The sequence below is a fragment of the Malaya genurostris genome, chromosome 3, assembly GCF_030247185.1.
Source record: "Malaya genurostris strain Urasoe2022 chromosome 3, Malgen_1.1, whole genome shotgun sequence".
NCBI classification, from domain to species: Eukaryota; Metazoa; Arthropoda; class Insecta; order Diptera; family Culicidae; genus Malaya; species Malaya genurostris.
In genome coordinates, this window is record NC_080572.1 from 269,056,040 (window position 1) to 269,078,264 (window position 22,225).

General features: G+C 38.1%; 1 protein-coding gene across 1 annotated transcript in view; it reads left to right on the forward strand.

Moving 5' to 3' along the window:
• Window positions 1-22,225, forward strand: part of LOC131439101 (putative sodium-coupled neutral amino acid transporter 11) — a 132,244-nt gene that overhangs the window by 53,829 nt on the left and 56,190 nt on the right. The window contains exons 2-3 of the mRNA XM_058609714.1: window positions 9,969-10,025; window positions 12,038-12,220. Of these exons, the coding sequence (XP_058465697.1) occupies window positions 9,969-10,025; window positions 12,038-12,220 (240 nt within the window). The remainder of the gene's footprint in view (window positions 1-9,968; window positions 10,026-12,037; window positions 12,221-22,225) is intronic.

Genomic DNA, 22,225 nt, shown 5'->3' on the forward strand with positions numbered 1-22,225 from the left:
GACCGGTTCCGGAATTACAGGGTGATATTCACCGAATATCTGAAAACAATGCTAATCAATTTCATGAACTGATTTTTCACAAACTTATATTTTAATGAAAGCTTCACAAAATCCTTATTTTCATAAGGATTCGACTGCCGGTTCCGGAATTACAGGGTGAAAAACACACAAAACAAAAAAAAGGAAGTAACTTTTTTCGAGGATGGATCAGCATTTTTACCATCTTAGATTCAACTGAGAGTTCCTCAGATCAGTGTTGGGAAAATCACGATGAGAAAAAGTTAATTTCACTATCACTCATGAACAAATCAGTTCAAGAGATTATCTAAAAAAGCTCAGTGAATAAAAAAAATCACTGAGTAACCGAAAAGCTGCATTAATTCCAGCTAGCTGATAACACTGCACTATTTAGATTAAACCCAATAAAACGCTATTTAGTATGAATTTGATTCATATAAAAAACAGGAGCGCATCATCGTGAGCAAGTCTCGAACACACAGTAGGCGCAGAGTTTGAATGGAATGGCTAATTTTTTATAATCAGCTTCATAGCATGCTTTGTTTTTATTATCATTACAACCATTATTATTAATCATCACATCACATTAACGATGTAGTGCCAAATAAATTTCAAATATATCCTCACCACTATTGATCCATTTATCAACCATCCTACGCACACTGAATATTTTCAGAAAGGTCCGGTTTTAGTTTATTCATAATGTATTCTACAAACGGTTAAGATACAACGACTATGAAAATTCATTTACCAAAAATCTTCTGGTCGAGAATCATATCAAATATATTCAATGTAAGAACTTTTTTCTTAAATAGCATCCATCAGAATGTTCGCTAGTGAATTTTTCACTACTGATTTTCTTCCATGTGATATCAGTTTCAGTGAAAATCGCGTTTGATCGATGATTTTTGCCTTTCTCATATAGAAAGGTTATGCAATCACTTGAAAAACCGACTAGCAAAATTGGCCCGGAGGGCCAAGTGTCATATACCATTCGACTCAGTTCATCGAGCTGAGCAATGTCTGTGTGTGTATGTATGTATGTGTCAAATAATCTCACTAGGTTTTCTCGGAGATGGCTGAACCGATTTTGACAAACTGAGATTCAACTGCAACGTCTCACGGTCCCATATGGAATTCCTGAATTCATCCAGATCCGACTTCCGTTTTCGGAGTTATAGGGTAAAGTGTGTTCAATATTGTAGACCGTCACCGGTGAAGTTAAAAACGTAAAAATTTTCCTAAACTGGTCTCAAAACTATACAAATCAATCGTCATTATCAGTAGGCAACAAAACAAAATCGATTTCGGCTATCCTGGTTCCCGGTATCCGGTTCCGGAAACACCGGAAATAGTGGTATCATATACCAAAACAGATCTCACTCACTTTCCTCTGCTATGGTTTAACCGATTTCTACAAACTTAGATTCAAATGAAAGGTCCCATACGGAATTCCTGAATTCCATCCAGATCCGATTTCCGGTTCCAGAGTTTTAGGGTAAAATGTGTTCAATATTGTACACCGTCACTTAAACTGGCGGAACAAAAACCATAAAAATGTTGTAAACTGGACTTAAAACTGTTATTCCCAATCTTAGAATCAAATGAAAGGTCTTATGGTCTTACCAAGAATTACTGCATATTTTCGGATACAATAAACATTTAAATCAGGGGTTCCTAAACTATTTTAAATCATGGACCCCTTTACTAAAATTAACTTAGACCTCTTGCTTTTTTAAAATTGATGTAAAAAAATTCAAATTTTTGGGGATGGTCAAACTAACACAACTTTTTTAGCTTGAATATTTCAAATAACAACTTATTTCAAACAATAGGAATCGATTTCTAGACCTCGTCGACCCCCATAGTCAGTTTTCGTTTACGTCGACCCTCGCAAAAAATATATCGACCCCAAGGGGTCTATATCGACCACTTTGGGATTTAAATAGTCATTTAGAATGCAATGACAAAATTGTATAAAATCTTCAAAATTTGAACAAAAACTAGTAGAGTTTGTACGTCATGTTAGTTGGTGGCCGTACGAACCGACTTCGATTATACCGGTTCTCGGGTTCCGGTGCCGGAAGTGCATATAATAGTGAGCTTACTTCGTTTTCTTAAGGATGATCTACGCGAGCAAAGCACTGTTTCATTCTCTATGTTATGCTAGTTAATGCACGAGCAATCCCTTGGTTTCTTTCAAAAATCGAAGAGAAAAATTTTGAATAGAATACCACAATATTATGCATGAGAAAGGCATCATTACAGCACTAGGTGGATTAAAGCAGGTTTTTGTCTAAAAATCACTTGTGAAAAATTTTAGTCGCGATTTTCGAAATTTTTATTTTCCCAATACTGCTTCAGATACCATAGGAAAATCTCGATTTTTTATATCCAACTTCCGGTTCCGGAGATAGAGTGCTTAGAGTAAATCGTCAGTTCCAAAAGGTTTTTTTTCCATAAGTAATCATATGATGAGTAATTAGTTGTCTGAATTGGCTAATATATTTATCTAATTTGGAGATCAAGATTTTTATAATATCAAACTCAAATTAACAAATCCGATAGTTCCATAAATATATCCAAATTCGAATTCTGGTTCTAACATTACTAGGTGGTAAGTTTTCAAAATTTCAAACCGTCATAGAAATTCGCAAAAAAATTTCAAAGTTGTGCTCGAAACTGTTCCAATTTGCTATGTTAGTTTTTGACCATACGAACTGTTTTTGGTTTTACTGGACCCGCCATTTATATCAAACAGCTTTTTGCATCGAAGGTGCAGAAAATGTTGAAAATTGTTTTAAATTGGGCTTGGAACTGTTTCAGTTAGTAGTTTTTTCTTTAGCTTCAATTATAGAGGTTTTAGCCTTAAGGTTATTCGCCTCTTCAGGCCAGAAAAACTGTAGCTCGAGTTGGCGGTTCGATGCGTAGGGCGTTGGTCTTTCAAGCCAGCTGTCGAGTTCCGATCTGGATGTCAATAGGATCGTAGTACTACCCATGCAATGGAGTCTGCTCAAACAAAAAGGCCAAATTTCACAAAAGGAATGCAATGCCAGGACTTTGCTTTGCTATTTAATTGTAGTAGTATTATACTAACGAAGTCTTCAAAACTGGTTTCTAACTTTTTTAATTCGTGGCATTTTGATAAATCTTGCTGTAATATATGGGATATAATGAATAATAAAAGAAAGGTATCATTGCACCACTAGGTCGATTAAAAGATGATTAATAAATACATAATGTTATTAAATAACATCCCTTCTTCAACCCTAGCTTTTCTGTTCATTATTTCATTCAATATTAAAACAAAATCCTTTTTACCGATGACTCGGGATTTCATGAAGTATTTCTGGGCACTTTTGCTGAGCTAACAGTGAATTTTTCACTGACAATTTTGACAATAAGTGACATTTACGAATTTTAGGATTGACGAAACTCTTTTCTGAGACGATTACCGAGCACTCGGCTGTGTAAATTTCGGCATTTTTTTCCGCCGAAATCCACCAATAAAATTTAAGTTTGTACGTCATTATTTGAAGATCTATCTATTCAGTTAGTCAGGATTGTGGAGTTTGGATCATTATTGTCTATCGGTAACGAATTCTTTTGGAACAGATTGGAGTGTAAAGTAAACAACTTCGATTATAATAATTTATCCTATTTCATATGCGTTACAAAGGCTTTCATTCCTACCATTGAAATAAGATTACTCACGGGTAACCTTTGAAAATAGAAAACCAAACGTTTAAGCATCCGCTTAGCAACTGTTCGTTCCCACGATCCTTTACAGTAACTTGACCCTAACTCATACATCACTTGCTTCACCTAGATTTAAATCGATTTCTTCATTAGTATTCGTTGGAATCACAGTTCATTGTTATTCTGCAATTTACTTGATTCCACAAAGAACTAGTTTTTAACTGCTACGGCTTGGCTTCGAAACTCATCTGCATTGCAGACGCTGGATCACGAAGCCAAGATGAATGTTTTCGTGAACAAAAAAAAAAGAAAATCAATCGCACGTGATTCTAAATTGAATTGAATTATACATGGCATATCTTTGGGTAGGAAGGGAGGCAATTTTTGATTATGTTTTTAACTTTCTTTTTGATCACTAATAAGATTAGAAAGCGAAATGCACAACGATATCTTCTTCAATCTCCTCAATCAGATTATGAACGAATGAGGTGGATATCAAAAAGTAATTAAAAGATGCGACATCTGAAACAGTGGAGGCTCATATTTTTTTGATGGTAATGATAATGATACTTTGATGAGTTCGACAAAAAAAACCATAAATGAGCAGCATTCGATTATTCGTTACGTATTGCTTATCGGGTGCGCGAAAAATGGTTCCAACGTTTCGCAAAAGATGGGGCCACTAGTAGATTGGACAGGGATGTCAAATCTCATGTGTCATCGTTGAAGTACAAACATCAGTCAATATTGTAGCATCACAATATTTGTTCATTTCCATCGGTGTTACAAATATTTTAAAATCGGCAGGTTTGGATTAAAATAAGCGTCATTTGCCAAGATGTTGCTGGACCGGCATGAACAGTAATCCTTTTTGGCGCTTTTCTTACACAAGTGACGAAAAACAAATTCGAAAACATGCATCAAGTTCTGCGAGTCCAGGTTAATTGCTAGAACTTGCACTGATTTAAATCGACACTTCGGATTGAAGTGTTTTATACTTAATTTCGCCGCATTTGATTCTGCACTTTAAATGCAAGTGTAATTTTCTTAAAGTCTCATTCAAATGAAATCAACTTGAAATCTACTGATAATACACTTAAAACCAATCACAAAACAGGAGAATAATTCCTAATATAGAGTAAAATTGTCAGACAAATGCATTTTACCTGGTGAAAATAATAGACTTCAACTGATTGAAATTTAATTCTCATATAGAATGCATTTTATATTGATTGTGCGGGAATTTGAAATGGAAATGTCATCATCCAGATAATAAGTTTCAACTAATTTGCTAAATATCGATATCTTTTACATAGTTTTCAAATTTTTATATCCGATTTTTGTTTCACCGCACGGAGAACCTATAGATCACAAAATTACAATATTTCAATTGTTGTTTCACGCCCTGGTTGTTTAACTAAAATTTTGTTTATTTTTCATATAGTTTTTTATAGCGTTTTATTACTCGATTATGGTGTGTGTTTTTTCTGGGTGTGATTGCTAAACTGCCTGCACGATAAATAAAAAATACAGTTTATTTAAAACAACATTCGATTATTTGCACCAAATTTAAACCAATCAAATTCAGAAAAAAATTAATATTTTAGTTGTTTTGCGATCGCTACCTTTTCCGTGCGGCTGACACAAGCTTATTAGAAGAATTGAATAATTTTGTTTGACAACTCACAATTTCACTACCTCAAAACACAAACATTTCATGAAACTCATTTCTAGTGAATTTTAAAAGGTGTATCAGCAAACGACAGTTTAAAAACGAATTTTCATGTAAAGAGTTGAGAGGTGAAAATAAACAAAGAATATCTGCCACTTAATGGTACAAGTTTGAAATGTCACAGACAATTTAACTAATAAACTTACTGTGTAAAATTTCTGCGATATGTGGAAGAAAAGTTGATTCTGTCTGTTTCACGAAGATTCTTGCATCCATTTTGTTCGAAGCTTTTTTTTATTATATACTTGACACTTAATATTACCGCAATTTCCAATGAATATAAAGATTATTTAGAAAATGTATGATCGTTGTCATAAAGTTACAAACTTTAATCATACGTTCAATGCAGGTCTACACTAAAGGGTAAAATGTGATGACATTTGATTGAGCCATACGACGTCATACTTTACATTTATGTGCTAAACTTTGTAAAAACAAATGAATAGTACTTGATATCTTAGGTTGGTGTCAGAGTGAAAGTGTCATGCGAAGCGTCAAAACAAGCGTGCGAGCAAATTATATTTGATCAAAGCAAACCTGTCAGAGTGAAAGCGATGCGTTATCAGTACATCGCATTGAATCACTTCGCTTCGCTCCGCTTTCCGAGCTCACTCTGACATCAACCTTAGTGAGTCTAGAAATTTGAAATGTATTTAAAGAAACTGTTGATTTTTATCAGTGTGTTTCAAATTTTCGTAAGTATCGAACTTTTCGATACGGATATCACGAATAGTGAATAAGACAGGAAAAGCTATTTTGGTCGGTTTGACTTTAAGATGTCACTAGTAATATGAATACATTTAGCTTTGCTTTGCCTTTGCTTTGCCTTTGCTTTGCCTTCGCTTTGCCTTTGCTTTGCCTTAGCTTTGCCTTTGCTTTGCTTTTGCTTTGCCTTTGCTTTGCCTTTGCTTTGCCTTTGCTTTGCCTTTGCTTTGCCTTTGCTTTGCCTTTGCTTTGCCTTTGCTTTGCCTTTGCTTTGCCTTTGCTTTGCCTTTGCTTTGCCTTTGCCTTGCCTTTGCTTTGCCTTTGCTTTGCCTTTGCTTTGCCTTTGCTTTGCCTTTGCTTTGCCTTTGCTTTGCCTTTGCTTTGCCTTTGCTTTGCCTTTGCTTTGCCTTTGCTTTGCCTTTGCTTTGCCTTTGCTTTGCCTTTGCTTTGCCTTTGCTTTGCCTTTGCTTTGCCTTTGCTTTGCCTTTGCTTTGTCTTTGCTTTGCCTTTGCTTTGCCTTTGCTTTGCCTTTGCTTTGCCTTTGCTTTGCCTTAGCTTTGCCTTTGCTTTGCTTTTGCTTTGCCTTTGCTTTGCCTTTGCTTTGCCTTTGCTTTGCCTTTGCTTTGCCTTTGCTTTGCCTTTGCTTTGCCTTTGCTTTGCCTTTGCTTTGCCTTTGCTTTGCCTTTGCTTTGCCTTTGCTTTGCCTTAGCTTTGCCTTTGCTTTGCTTTTGCTTTGCCTTTGCTTTGCCTTTGCTTTGCCTTTGCTTTGCCTTTGCTTTGCCTTTGCTTTGCCTTTGCTTTGCCTTTGCTTTGCCTTTGCTTTGCCTTTGCTTTGCCTTTGCTTTGCCTTTGCTTTGCCTTTGCTTTGCCTTTGCTTTGCCTTTGCTTTGCCTTTGCTTTGCCTTTGCTTTGCCTTTGCTTTGCCTTTGCTTTGCCTTTGCTTTGCCTTTGCTTTGCCTTTGCTTTGCCTTTGCTTTGCCTTTGCTTTGCCTTTGCTTTGCCTTTGCTTTGCCTTTGCTTTGCCTTTGCTTTGCCTTTGCTTTGCCTTTGCTTTGCCTTTGCTTTGCCTTTGCTTTGCCTTTGCTTTGCCTTTGCTTTGCCTTTGCTTTGCCTTTGCTTTGCCTTTGCTTTGCCTTTGCTTTGCCTTTGCTTTGCCTTTGCTTTGCCTTTGCTTTCCCTTTGCTTTGCCTTTGCTTTGCCTTTGCTTTGCCTTTACTTCGAGTTCACATGGAATTGTTCATCGGAACTTTTTTTGAAGCACTAATTTTTTTAGCAACTACTGCTTTATGAACATCGATGATTACCTATTTGCCATACATCCCATTTTCACCCTAATGTCTACACAGATTTATGACTGTTTCTACTACTTAAACCAATATTTTGTATTTAACGTTATAATATTAGAAAAGATGCTAGTCGTTTTTGTACTAGTTGTTATCATAGCATAGCATCGCACTCATAAATGTAACTCTGCAGCACTTAGAATTATTGAAAACTATATTTAGGGGTAAAAATCCAGCTTCTTTGTTTTTTGTTTTAGAGGAAAAAATCTAGCTCCTTTCCGATTTATTTATTTTTAGTTGGTTTGACGTAAGCTCGTCATAACTAAGTTCAATTTTGCAATGGCTGAGTGGCAACATAGATTCTTATTATCGGTATCACTTCATGGTGAAAATCTAGTGAAGTGAATGTAGGTCTTTGTAACGGAAGTCCCTTCAGAAACAAAAGCAATTACTTGGATTAACTTGATGTCATTATGAACATCACGCCACCAACATTTTATTAAAAAAATTAGTTTTTTGCACTACAGTGATCATTTCTTTATGCGTGATACTAATAATAGGTAAAATCAAGTGAAGTGAAAGTGGAAGTGAGAACGGTAATAAGGGTCATATATTGGGGAAGCCAAATGAATGATAATCTCACAGAAAAGATGATTTTTTGAAAAAAGATATGCTCTATGGCCTGACTCGAATCTGCGTTCTTATGCAAACCGTGCATGCATACCATTTCCGCCACCGTGAGCTGTGGTAGATACGAACAACGATCTAAATCCTAGCCGCCTCAGGACCGGTATCATATATCGAAACATTTTCTCTGTTCATCATACAAAAAAACACTAGTCTTCTCGCTCTATACCTACTTTCCGCTCAAGCACTGGGTAGGAGAGTATCAGCTACAGACCCTATGAAGGCTGTTTGATAGTCTTACCTATTCCACCAGAAGCAGATTGTTACGGAAAACCGTAATTGATTTAAACGATTTATTAATTTTTAGCTCGTTGTGGTTACATGAAATATCCGAAATCGAATTTTTTTATTGATGCCAAATGTCGTAGAATTGCATGAAACTTTGAGATCTAGGCCTTTATTACCGGTATCACTTCACGGTGGACACCAAGTGAAGTGAATGTAGTTTCTTATTGCGGAAGTCGTGATACTGGTAATATGGAAAATCAAGTGAAGTGACATGTAAGTGAAGTGAATGTGAAACCTTAAAAACAGGTTTTACAGGGTCCGGCACTCGAAGTGTAACCAAATAAAAAGGCCATAAATTCAGTTTGGAAAATTACTTTTACTTAATTCAAAGTACAAAATGTGTAAAAATAATACAAAATTCAGAATCAATTCACTTTTGCTCGATATGACCACCTTTTGCCTTGACTTGATGACTTGAGAGAGCGAAGGAGTTGCTTCGTTTGGCCGAAAGCGGTCAATTTCCGAACATTGTATTTTCTGATGACAACATTTTTCCAATTGAGCAATTCGTAAACTCTCAAAACGATAGGGTTTACTTGACCGACCGTTCATACGAGAATTTGAGTCATCGATTGGCCACCAGGAGGCAGCACCCGCAACAGATAATGGTTTGGGCCGCTGTAACCGCAGATGGGTGCTCTCCAATCGTTTTCATCGAGCCTGCGTCAAGGTAAATGCGACATATTATCGGGAAAGTATTCTGGAGGTTGCTTTGAAGCCGTGGGCAGACAAACGTTTCGGTGGCTGACCATGGGCGTTTCAGCAGGACTCGGCACCGTCTCACAAAGCTCGAGTGAACCAAGAATGGCTGAAAAACAACGTTCCGAACTTCATCACGTCCACACAATGGCTCTCGAATTCACCAGATGCGAATCCAATGGATTATTCTCTTTGGGCCATTTTGGAGAGCAAAGTCCGAACTAAAAGATACACCAGTCTCGAGGCGCTGAAAAATGTTATTGTCCGCGAGTGGGCCAAAATACCTGCAAGTCACATTCGGCCAAACGAAGCAACTCCTTCGCTCTCTCAAGTCATCAAGTCAAGGCAAAAGGTGGTCATATCGAGCAAAAGTGAATTGATTCTGAATTTTGTATTATTTTTACACATTTTGAACTTTGAATTAAGTAAAAGTAATTTTCCAAACTGAATTTATGGCCTTTTTAATTGGTTACACTTCGAGTGCCGGACCCTGTACACATGGCATTGAAAAAAATTTTCGATTTTGGAAATTTCATATACTCCGCACAATTTAAAAAAATAACAATAACAAAATCTGGAAATTTATATTTAGTTGCTGCCGAAAATAGTAGTCAAAGACTACTAAATAGAACTCAAATTGTTCATAATAATACGAAATACGAATTCGTCTTTAATTCTAGGAAAAAACAGGGAAATTGAAACGGAGGATTTCCCAGAGTTTTGACTACTTATAACTTCCGACAGCTTGCTGAATATGTCCAATGCACTGTGCTGGTGCATCGAAGCACTGCTTAAAATAAATCACATTCGCTTGACCTATTTTCAAACCATTTCCGTTCTCTACTCTTTCGTTGCAGGGCAGTGACGACTCGGCCGAGGCAGCCGCCTTCGATGACATCGATTCCCTGATGAAGGTAAAGCGAATATTCTTCACACCAGCATTGACTTTATTTAACCCTTCCAAAAACCTAACAGTACTGATCGGCATATCTGCAAGGAATCAGTGTGTTTGATTTGACTATTATTTTATCTTTCAAATTGAATTACCAGACCCATCAGAAGGGAAAAAAGTCTTCGTCATCGTTTACCTTTCCTCGAAATTTATAATGGCTTCTTAACGTCTATCATCACCAGAAACGTGCGCCATTTCAGAAAGACAACCGAAAACTGTTGCCATAGCGACAGAACTGAAACTGAAACAACAAAAAAAGGATACAAGCAGCAACACAAAAGCGGCAAAGTTTTAAATTGAAAATTCAAATTACTCTTGATTGAAGCACAATTCAGGCTTCATTGCAAGGCCTTACTCAGCAACTTCCTTTCAAGCCACCACACCAGCCAGGTGCGAAAGAGCAATGCATCCCGGCTAGGATAGCCGCTTCGGGTGGGTGGAAAAATTGATACTGAGACAGATTCCATTCAAATGCACCGGTGATGGCACTGCTCTTAGCATAGCAAGTAGACTGTTTTTTGTTCCGACACGGAAAAGCTTCGTTTCAACATCGTACGATGGCGTTCCTTCCTGAAATTTCCCGGTGCACTTTACCCGATAACATGAAAACAGACGATGGCCGAAATTTTGTCGAATAGAAGTTTCCTCCCTACGGGCGCCATACACAGAAGAATATCCTCATTCGTTTCATATGAATGGCACACTGATAATGAATATCTGCATTTCGTAGCATAAATTGAGGCACTTTAATTTGACCTTGGGCTTTTTTGGTTTGCTTTAATACATCGTTAAATGTCTCTAAAATCATAACAGAAAGCTAACAAAATAAACTTCCTGTTCTGAGAAGTCAAACACCCACCAGTATCACACTGTTATTTAACTGCTCTTTAGCGAGATTCCGCCGGAAGCCAAGCAAACTGAAGTGCTGTTCCATTGGTCAATATTGATGGTGCCATAAACAAATCTCTCCAGTCGAAATGATCGAGTGGAAAGTATATTTACTATTCCACTCCCAACAGGCAGCATCCTTTCGAAAGGCCATCAACAATAATGTCACCAACGAGTAGTACAGTACGCAGGATATGAGTGGGATCATGTCTGCTCTCGGGAGAAAGAATAAACACGGTGCGGCATTGTTGTTATTATTATTCGATTACCAGTATGATAAAGAGTTTCGCTTTTGAAAATCAATAAACATCCGATGAAATCGTGAACCGTGCTTTCAACAATTCCATGTGCTCTAGCTGGAACGGAATCATTCTGCAATGTAGCATTTTTTTAAAACGTGTAGTACCTGTTTCAAGTTTTGCAACTGTCCATGGAGATCGATTGTAAAGTCAGATGAAGCCGATCGAAAAGTTTCACTTCGTAATGCAATATCAATCAATCAAACCCCCGTGCTTATGGGGTCCAAAAGGAACAGGAAAAGTTTGGTGGAGCGAGAAAATAAAGCTTTTCATCTTTTTCCCATACAACCATGTCCCACTCTATTGCATAACTTTTCTATATGAGAAAGGCAAAAAAATATACATACATCCTTTTTAAAAATCAGTCTTGAGTTGAATCGGTATCTCCATCCGTGCTAGGCCATTCTAAAAACGTGCGCCATTAAATTAAATTGAATCTTGTGCCATCGATTAAATTTCTGATTTTGCCACTTTTTCTGGTGTTAATTTCTGGAATTGCTCACAAGAAACACGCATTTAAATCATGACCATAAATTATGTTGATGACAATAAATTATCATTCCAATTATGCCAGATTGTCAAAAACAAAAAAAAACGAACAGCTCCTGTCTAGCTTCTGTTGTATAATCGTAAGAAATTGGGTTCTGAGAATGTTATCGCAATAAAGATAAGACTGAATGTGGCATCGAATGCTCCTCAATCAATCAGTAACTGCGGCATCGTTCTAATGGCAATAAACATCATTCAATTCCACCACTTAAAATCGATTCATTTCTTCCCTTCACAGAACGAGCAATCGAAAACCGATTCGCTGTCATCACTGCCACAGGCATCCTTCAACTACATCAACTCGATAGTAGGAAGCGGAGTAATTGGTATTCCGTACGCACTTCACCGGGCCGGATTCGGTCTGGGGCTGTTTCTACTGGTATTAGTGGCTGTGATAACGGATTACTCGTTGATATTAATGGTAAGTTAATAAAACGTTCGTAATCAATATATTCGAGTCAATTTGAATTTAAATCATATTTTGAGACATACGCAAATCATGCCGAAACAGAAAGAAAAAATCATGGAAGCATAACGAAGTCTTACAACACGTGAACTTCAGTTGCAATCAATCAGACGCTCCGGCAACGATGAAATTCGTTTGAATAAATTGTCTGTAGAAAATATGCTGACTGTAGATTTATTTGGCAGAATCATATTTTCTAGCATTGTGAGCTGATTTGCTCTGTTCTGCTGTTTACTGTGCTTTCATCTTCAATTGTGTTGCATGCATACTAAATCCACTGTTATCCCATGGCCAATTACCCATCCGCAGCTCTGGCAAATGTACTAGCTACCTAGTTCCGGCAAATATATTCACGTTGTTTGTATTTTTCCGCTTTCATGTTTGCTAAATAATAGATGCTGCCAACAGAGACTTTTTTTACGTTTTTCACGTGTGCAACCTCACGATGTGGCTCGACTATGGTCTGGAGCAACTTGCGTCGAACAAATGTTTGGCCGAGGTTATGTAGTTTTTTCCTCTAGACATTCTCCAGCCAGTAAAAATTAACACCAAAATCGGATGACAAAGAAAAGGTTGTGTCCTGTGTCAGGATGTAGTGCCATGAATTGGTTTTGTTTTGCTTCAGTATCTCTGAATTACACGCTCAGATTGCCTCGCACCATGATACAAATGAAACCAGTGTGGGCATTGTTGTTTAGATGCTTTTTCTACAAATATCTGCTAGCTACAAGTACCAGTACTGATGAAATTATTTTATTTCTGAAAGGTTGGGTTGCGATAAAATAAGCAAGTTAAAACCTACTCAATCTCACTGATATTAAACATTTCACTTATAGTAACCTAAATGGTTTCATCTAGTCACGTTATCAACAATCTAATGATGGATTACATGCAATAAATCATCGGTGAAGCATATACTAGAGAGGAATTTATGTTTGTTGTTGGTCTTGGATTATTACATTCTACCTTTTTGCAGTTCAGTTGTGGTAGTACGGAATACGGGAGCATTGTCTGAATCCTGCTACGAGTTATAAATACCCGTGTTGCAATTCCGGTGCCGTTCTACGACTTGCAAAACATAAAAGGCCAACATTACAGGGTTTAGTTCGTACTAACCAGTTGTCGAAAATTCTTGCTGTTTACTTTATTTCCCTTTCTGGTTCCGGAGAAAAAAAATCTAAAAGCTCAAGCATTCAATGAGCCTTAACCAGTTCACTGTTACATTAGGTGTTTTCAACTACCAAATCCAGGAATTAATGCAATCATTATTCTTTCTTATACCTTCGATAAATCATTTATTATTGTTCAAGATTTTGAAGCAATTACCCCACTGATGATTTTAGATAACGAGTGTATCGATAAGTAGTTAGCAACATTCAAACAGCTATTACTCTGAAATGGCTTACTTTTTTGCAGCGTGTTTTGCGGTGACATGTTTGTTTACATGTCAATAACAGCTGCGCAATCGATTGGTTTCAGTACGGTTTATCGTTTCAATGATGAGTCGAATTGATCCGGAAACGCGAAAGAAAATTCTGCACAGGGGACGGGTGTAGCGTAATTGGTAAGTCGATGCCTTTCACGCAGCCCAGCTGGGTTCGATTCCCAACCCCGCACATAGGGTCAGACAGTTTTTCTGGCCCGAAGAGGCGAATGACCTTAAGGTTAAAACCTCTATAATCGAAACAAAAAAAAAATTCTGCACACTTGGTGCTCAGAAAGTGGTGTCACGTACAACGAAATTGCAAAACGGGTGAAAGTGCACCACACCAGTGTCAAAAATATTATCGAGAAGTTCGGTAAGACCCTTTCAATGAAGGATTTGCCCTGATCCGGTAGCCAGCCCGGCCGGGACTTAAAAGTGGTTGAGTACATCACGAAAACCCATCGGCGTCGACGCGGGATTTGGCCAAACAGTTCAACACCAGCATCGGGATGATTCAACGGATCAAAGTTCGGAACTCCTTGAAAACGTACAAGAAACAGAAGGTGCCGAAAAAGTCCCTGGTACAGCAAGTTCAGGCCAAAACAAGAGCACGAAAACTGTATAACCGGATTCTACAGAATAAAGACGATTGCATCCTGATCGACGAAGAAACCTACGCCAAGGAAGACTCTCGAGCTCTACCCGGATCGCAATATTATACGAAATCGGTGTACCAGGACCTGGACGACGCTGACACTGCGGTGGCGATGGAAAAGTTTGGGCAGAAGGTGTTGGTATGGCAAGCAATTTGTACCTGTGGTTTGCGGTCGTCGATTTTCTTCACGAAGGGCACAATTAACTCCAAGGTGTACGAGGAAGAATGTTTGGAGAAGAGAATGCTGCCGCTGTACAGAAAGCATAAGGCTCCGGATTTGGTTTCAGCCCACTACGCCAACTCCGTTCTACAGTGGTTGTCAAAAAATAATGTACAATTCGTGGAAAACGACATCAACCCACCGAACTGCCCGAATTGAAAGGTATTAGGCAATTGTCAAGCGGCACTTTCGGAAGGAAGGTACAGTGTCCCAAGACATGCAGGAAATAAAAAAAAACTGGACAGCTGCCACCAGGAAAGTCACAAAAGTAACTGTGCAGAATTCAATGAAGAATGTCAAGTCCAAAGTGCGAGCGTTTCACAGAAACTAGGATTTTCTTCAATAGAATCAGTGAAATGCAAATCTAAAAACTCTTCTTAATCCAGCTAGTGGTTTTGTCGTGAATACGACTTACTTTACTATGGGGTGCCTTTTCAAAATTAATCATCTGTGAGAGTGATAAGTTTTTGATCGTGAATATCTCTTGCTGTATCTAACGAATCAACATAATTTTTGCTACATGCCTTCGGAAATATGATCACAATTTTATGATAAAATGTTCAGTTGTGTGACATAATCTCAAATAATCCAAAATTAAACTTTTCTGAAATGTTTGGTATAAACGAGTATCATAAGGCGCGTTTGCCTTTCTCGTATTTTTAAAGCTCATAGCTCAGTGATCTGTGAAAGGATTTATATAATCTGACTACCAATAGAATCGAAATTTTTCAATTTAAACGTGTATAGCAACAGCATTGAAATATTTCAATAGTACACTATTGAAAAACCTGTCTCATTTGACTCATGTCAACACCGGAAGAGAACAAAATATCTGCTGCTGTACAACAATTCGTCACCTGTTTCGAACAATGTTTAACATCGCAGTGAGTTCCACAATTTGGTCCTTCTGAAAGGCAGGAATGAATCCCGTACAGCATCCTGATAGTTTCTTTCAATGAAATGCAAATCCGAAATGAAATAATCGAACTTATAAGATTCTATATGCTGCTATTTTTATAGCCGTTAGGGCCGCCCATTAATGAAAAAGCTACAGACAAAGTCACGTAAAAAGATACCTCTTAACAAAAATTGGATCAATTTGGATTCTATCGCCACTGCGAGCAGATGTATTTTGTGTCGTTTTCAAAGCTAGTTTCGCTTCCGACAAGAACGATTACGTCACAGCTGCCAGTCATTTGCATTGGTGAAAAATCAACGGTAGAGAGCATCACACAAAATCAGCCGTTCTAATGGCTCTAAAAGTATTGTAAAGAACTATTCGGATTTGTTGTTCGCAAATCGAAGGTAAATATCCTCAGTTTAGTGCAAATCTAGAACAGTTTGGTTAGATTTGTGCACTTTTCGCTGTGTGAAATTCTCAGTAATCGAGATCAAGTGAAGCCTTCTTTGTTTTTGTGAAAAATGTTCCAGAGTTTAATGTCGTAGAGAATTACGCAATTTGGCCCTTATGAATGCTAGAAACGAATCCCTACAGCATATTGATAGTTTCTTTCAATAAATTATGCAAATTCGAAATGAAATATTCGACATTAAAATTCTGTATGCGACTATTTTTATTATAAAGAACTATACTGGTTATTTCATAATATTTGTGTTTCAGAATGTTTATTGTAACTAATCTGTACTTTAGTTTAGGTACATCGTTTCAAATTATAGTAGTGAAAAAGGGGAATGCTCGCATCATTCATACAATTGATCAATTAATTTTTTTTTATATCGTTTACTTATACCCGGCTTTAACCAAGTTGCGGTCGTTCGCCGGGGCTCAACCAATTGATATTCGGAAGTGTTCAGGAACATGTAAGTTGTTTTCGTATTCACGACATCCAGTTATGTCTCTGACATTACCCACCTGCCTTTTTTATGGATCTTAAAAACATAAAATCGAAAAAAGGTTCCAAAAGTCCTAGAATTGCATGAAACGTCGAGATTTAGTGTCAACTCGAAAAAAAAAATTTTTTAAATCGACTTTCTGGGACTTGACGTTTCATGCAATTTTAAGATTTTTGGCATTAAAAACAAATTTTTAAGCAACGAATTATTTTATTAAAATAGTGACTAGAGAAAAAATAGTTTAATATAGCAAATATTGTTGCTTTGAACAACAAAATTAGATATTTGATTTTCCTCAGCGGATTAGTTTGTTTCAATATATATTTTGATAAAACTAACAAATATTTTACTTGTGCGTCAATTTCTTGACAAACAATTTCACAGTAAATTCAACTTGCAAAATCAGTTAAAAATGAACTAACTTTAGATAAAGGTAAGGCTTTGAATTTATAAACTTGGCAGTTGAAATAAATGATAATATATTAACGTAAAATGATTAGTATTTCAAATTACGTTTTTATTTGTTTAAATCATTTGTTTTAGGAAAAAAATATGCAGATGAAATTTCACTTTTGAAACGTGTACATAATTTTCTGTTCATTCACGGTGAAAAAAACAGCTCTGGTTTATAAGAAATAAAACTTTCTATCTTTTTCCTGTACTCTCTATACCTGTTACTGTACGTTCTGCCATTGTTCCTGTACTTTCTATACTTTCTGCACTTTCTGTATCTATTTCTGAATTTTGTGCACTTGCTTCTCTACTTTCTATATATATTTCTGTACCTTCTGTGGCTGTTTCTATACTTTCTTCGTTTGTTCTTGAACTTTCTGTAGCTGGCTCTGTAATTTCCGCACTTTCTTTATCTATTTGTTCCAGCACTTTCAACACCTATTCTCGTACTTTTTTCACTTGTTCCTGTACTCTCTTTACATATTCTTGTTCTTTTTTTATAAAACAAAATGTTTAGGCCTATTTACTCATAAGCTTTACGTGGACGATTGAGCCATTTTTATTATTGAATATCGTTGTAACCATTTTTCTTAGGGAGAGGAGCATACTTTTCTATAAAACGAGGATTGAGGGGCACTTTGTTCGCGGCTCGTCTTATCATCCATTGCCTCATCGTCGGTGTTGTTGTTGTTGTGGGTCGTTTGCTTCTCGTTTTCCTTGACGTTCGCAGTCTTGGGGTCATTGTTAATTACTGTAGATGTGCCCTGCTGTACATTGACTGCTATTGCTAGTTGGTTCGAAGGTGAAAGCGTTTTTGGAACAAGAGTATTGGGTTCACTAGTTACCGTTGCTGAACGACTGTCATTGTCTTTGGTTGAAAACGTTCTTTAAGCAGAGTTTACCGTAGTGTGCAGGTTGTTCACAAAACTAACATGTAATCGGCTGATTCTCATGAGTAACCAGTGATGCACAAGGATGCCTTCCGTCCTATTCACAAATTACATAAGATGGAATTGCCTTATGCAGTCGCATATGTAAAACTCGCACGCCATTCCGGATACTACAATATATTTTCTCGAACGTATTGTTCACTGACATGCAGGGGAAGGTTATGTACACGCATTTCTATGACACCGTCCACTACGTACACAAGGATTTTGTATTTATAGTTGTCATACTCGAAACAGTGAAGCTTATTGTTAACTGAAAAGAATGCAATTGCATCACGTACACGTTTAAACATAATGTATACGGAGTTAGAAACCTTTTTGAATTGAATCTCACTTACATCATTATAACGTCTAGATGCATTCGTTCTTTTAGAAAGATTTCGATTTCGTTAGCTGCTGGTCAAACTTTGCAGTGCTTGAAATCAGTACAAATTGAATTTGGTCTTGAAGGCCAAGTCTCGTATTGGTCCTTTTCGTATACACTTTTGTTCACTACATTGTACTGTCTACACTACATTGTTTCTGTCGTCTCGACCGTGAGTGATTTTCGACTGTGTTGGGAGAAGTGTGAACATGAACTGACATTCTTGTTCTTGGACTTGTTTCTGTACTTTCTGTATCTGTAGCTGTACTCATTTCTATACCTTCTGTACTTGATTCCTGTTCAGTGCTGAAAAAATTCGTTATCACAATGGTGACTCGAGCTTACATTGAGACAACACATATATCATCGTGCACCCAACGACGATTGTCGCTAATTGAATCATAACAAGTATCATGACTGCCGAACCCTTTCAGTATCATTGGAAATTGATTTCATGAAAATGTAAACAAAAGTTATCCCCCTATCACCCGGCGATGAGCCAGTGATAGACGACAATATTTGTCTCATTCGACATTCAGTTGAGCATCAACGGTATCATATTCATTCCTGAGAATCATCGTCAACCGGGTCGATTGGGCCCTTCCAATCATACGCAGTTCCCAGCGCCCTGGAGAATAAGTCTTTGTTTAATTTAATAAGTAAAATGTTTTCCAACGTATCTTTCCCAAGGCCAGTGCGTTGATTAGAGAGAACCAAGGCAAGGGCACTGAAAGACCGTTCAACAGAGACTTGGTTCGATGGTGTGGATAGTACAACCATTGCTACTGCATATATCTCTGGGTGCGTAGTCTTACGGCGCAACCAATGGTCCCACACGTTGTAGTTATGTTTTTGGCGTGGCTCTAGGTCCAAAGACTTAACTTGTTGAAGAAACCCGGTCTCGCAACCAAGATTCACGGATTCACCAAACATTTGCGTAAGATACTGATCAAAATCATCGGTAGACTCTGACGATTCTCTACTTGTAAAGGGTGATTTTTTAAGAGCTTGAGAACTTTTTTAAACAATAAAACGCATAAAATTTGCAAAATCTCATCGGTTCTTTATTTTAAACGTTAGATTGGTACATGACATTTACTTTTTGAAGATAATTTCATTTAAATGTTGACCGCGGCTGCGTCTTAGGTGGTCCATTCGGAAAGTCCAATTTTGGAAAACTTTTTCGAGCATTTCGGCCGGAATAGCCCGAATTTCTTCGGAAATGTTGTCTTCCAAAGCTGGAATAGTTACTGGCTTATTTCTGTAGACTTTAGACTTGACGTAGCCCCACAAAAAATAGTCTAAAGGCGTCAAATCGCATGATCTTGGTGGCCAACTTACCGGTCCATTTCTTGAGATGAATTGTTCTCCGAAGTTTTCCCTCAAAATGGCCATAGAATCGCGAGCTGTGTGGCATGTAGCGCCATCTTGTTGAAACCACATGTCAACCAAGTTCAGTTCTTCCATTTTTGGCAACAAAAAGTTTGTTAGCATCGAACGATAGCGATCGCCATTCACTGTAACGTTGCGTCCAACAGCATCTTTGAAAAAATACGGTCCAATGATTCCACCAGCGTACAAACCACACCAAACAGTGCATTTTTCGGGATGCATGGGCAGTTCTTGAACGGCTTCTGGTTGCTCTTCACTCCAAATGCGGCAATTTTGCTTATTTACGTAGCCATTCAACCAGAAATGAGCCTCATCGCTGAACAAAATTTGTCGATAAAAAAGCGGATTTTCCGAATGGACCACCTAAGACGCAGCCGCGGTCAACATTCAAATGAAATTATCTTCAAAAAGTAAATGTCATGTACCAATCTAACGTTTAAAATAAAGAACCGATGAGATTTTGCAAATTTTATGCGTTTTATTGTTTAAAAAAGTTCTCAAGCTCTTAAAAAATCACCCTTTACTAGCCGGTGTTTTACCCAGTTGGCAGATACGTTCCCATGTATCGACTATGTATTGCTGAATTTTATCTTTTTCCTCAGCCGTGAATATTTTAGAACCTCGATAGTTGAACCTTGGATCCAGGTATAATGCCATCTGAACCGCCTTCAATTGGCGCAAAACGTTCAATCTATTGTTCAACGACCGAAGTAAATGGGGACTGAAAGAGTTTTCGCGAACTTTCTGTACCTCACTCGTTGCCATCAGCCATGCCATATAGAAGTCAGATAACGACACGTGCTTCTCTTGCATTTGCTTTGTGCAGATGTACAACGGCTTAAACGTATCATAGTAATGCTCAATGAACGACCATTGATTGGAAAGGTCTAGTTCGGGAAAATTATCGGCCAACTGGTTAAAAAACCTTTTTTGGTGTACGAACGATTCCATCATTTTGAATATACCACCCCATCGTGTCCTACTCCAGACGGGTGGGTATGAAGCATCGTAGCTTTCAAACTCTGACCGGTACTTCACCAGCTTACATTTTCTAGCAACAGCAGTGATGGCTCGGATAGACTCATCGGATTTATCAACAACATCCAGTATTGCAAGCTGTAAGGTATGCACGGCACATCTCACAAGAGTAATCCTTTCGGACAGTTCATTGGCCAGTTCAGCAGTAACGTTTCGTTCACACTGTTGATCATCCTCTATCACATCCGACTCATCCAGCTCATCTATGTTCGTACCATCAGCCTGCTGCTCTGTAGGCATTACGTACGTATCATTGTTTAATTTTCTAACCGTTGCCACCATATTAGCCCCATTGTCGCATGTCACGGAAAATATGTTCTCAAGAGATAGCCCATAGTCGGCCAAAGTATCCATAACTTTTGATTTCAAGAACACCGCTGTTTGACTTTCTTTGATTTCGATCATACCAAGGGTACGAATGACCACCTGCTCGTCTAGGGCATACTGTACATTGATGCCTAAGATATGGCGATTGTGTCGGGCAGCAGAATCTATTTTCAAGCAGACGAGCTTGCCTTTCATCTCATCTATCAACATTTCTTTTAGACGACAGGCAGTCTTCGAGAGATGACATTTCATTGTGACACGGTTCAAAGTGCACCCAAGAGTCGTTGTAATCGGTTTCAGTAAGTCTTTGAAGCCTTCCCACTCGAAGCAGGAAATAGGAAGATGATGGAAGGTCGTCAGCTTAACTGCTGACGCAATTAGTAACTGCCGGTCAATAGCTATTAAACGCTTAGGAATTACTCTTTCCTTCTTCTCCATTGGATAGGCAATTGTAAGGAGATTGTTTGCACATGCACGTTCCGTATGTACGGTACGAAAGTGACGGATGAAGTTGCCAGGGGCAAATCTACTCTGGACGTATGGACATCCTGACGCGGGATCGATGTTGCAGATAGCTTTATCGCCCTGTCTTACTACCAATGACGACGCAATGTCCGTCAGTGACCGCTGCAGCTTATTGCGGTCTGCTCTTGTTGTAGGTGCCATCGTATAAACACCACACAAAATTTAGTCGTTAATGGTTTAACTCTAAATACGCTCCTCTATCTAAACACACACACTTGATAAATACTTCTTTGATCAATATTGAATTCGCACTATATCACTATAACCTTGTCTGAACCGGATTCGTTCGGAATACGATACGAAACCTGACAGACTCTCCCTCCTACGCCTCCGACAAGTGCCGGAAGCAACGGTGGTATCTCATTGTTGCCCGGGAGATAATATTTTACCCGAGCTCCCACCTATCTGGCAGTGGGCCACGGTAGTGCACCACTTCACCAGCGCTCATATAGCTATTCGCCTCTCTGTTTGTACCTGTCCCTCCAAACCGTAGTTAGCAATTCCAACAACCTACATATTTTCAGTTAGCTTTTCCAACAACCTATCCGATTTTTTTTCTTAGCTAAGTCCAACACTTTTTTAGTTATTCCAACAACCGATTTAGTTCAGTCAACACCCGCCTTTTTTTCCAAAACCCAGCTGTTTCACATATGGTAGTGCCGTCCCCGCTCTGTCGAATGCACTTTTCGCACTATATCACTATACCATATAGTGGTATAGTGCGACATTCTATGTCTCTTGCCAACTGATTCTACT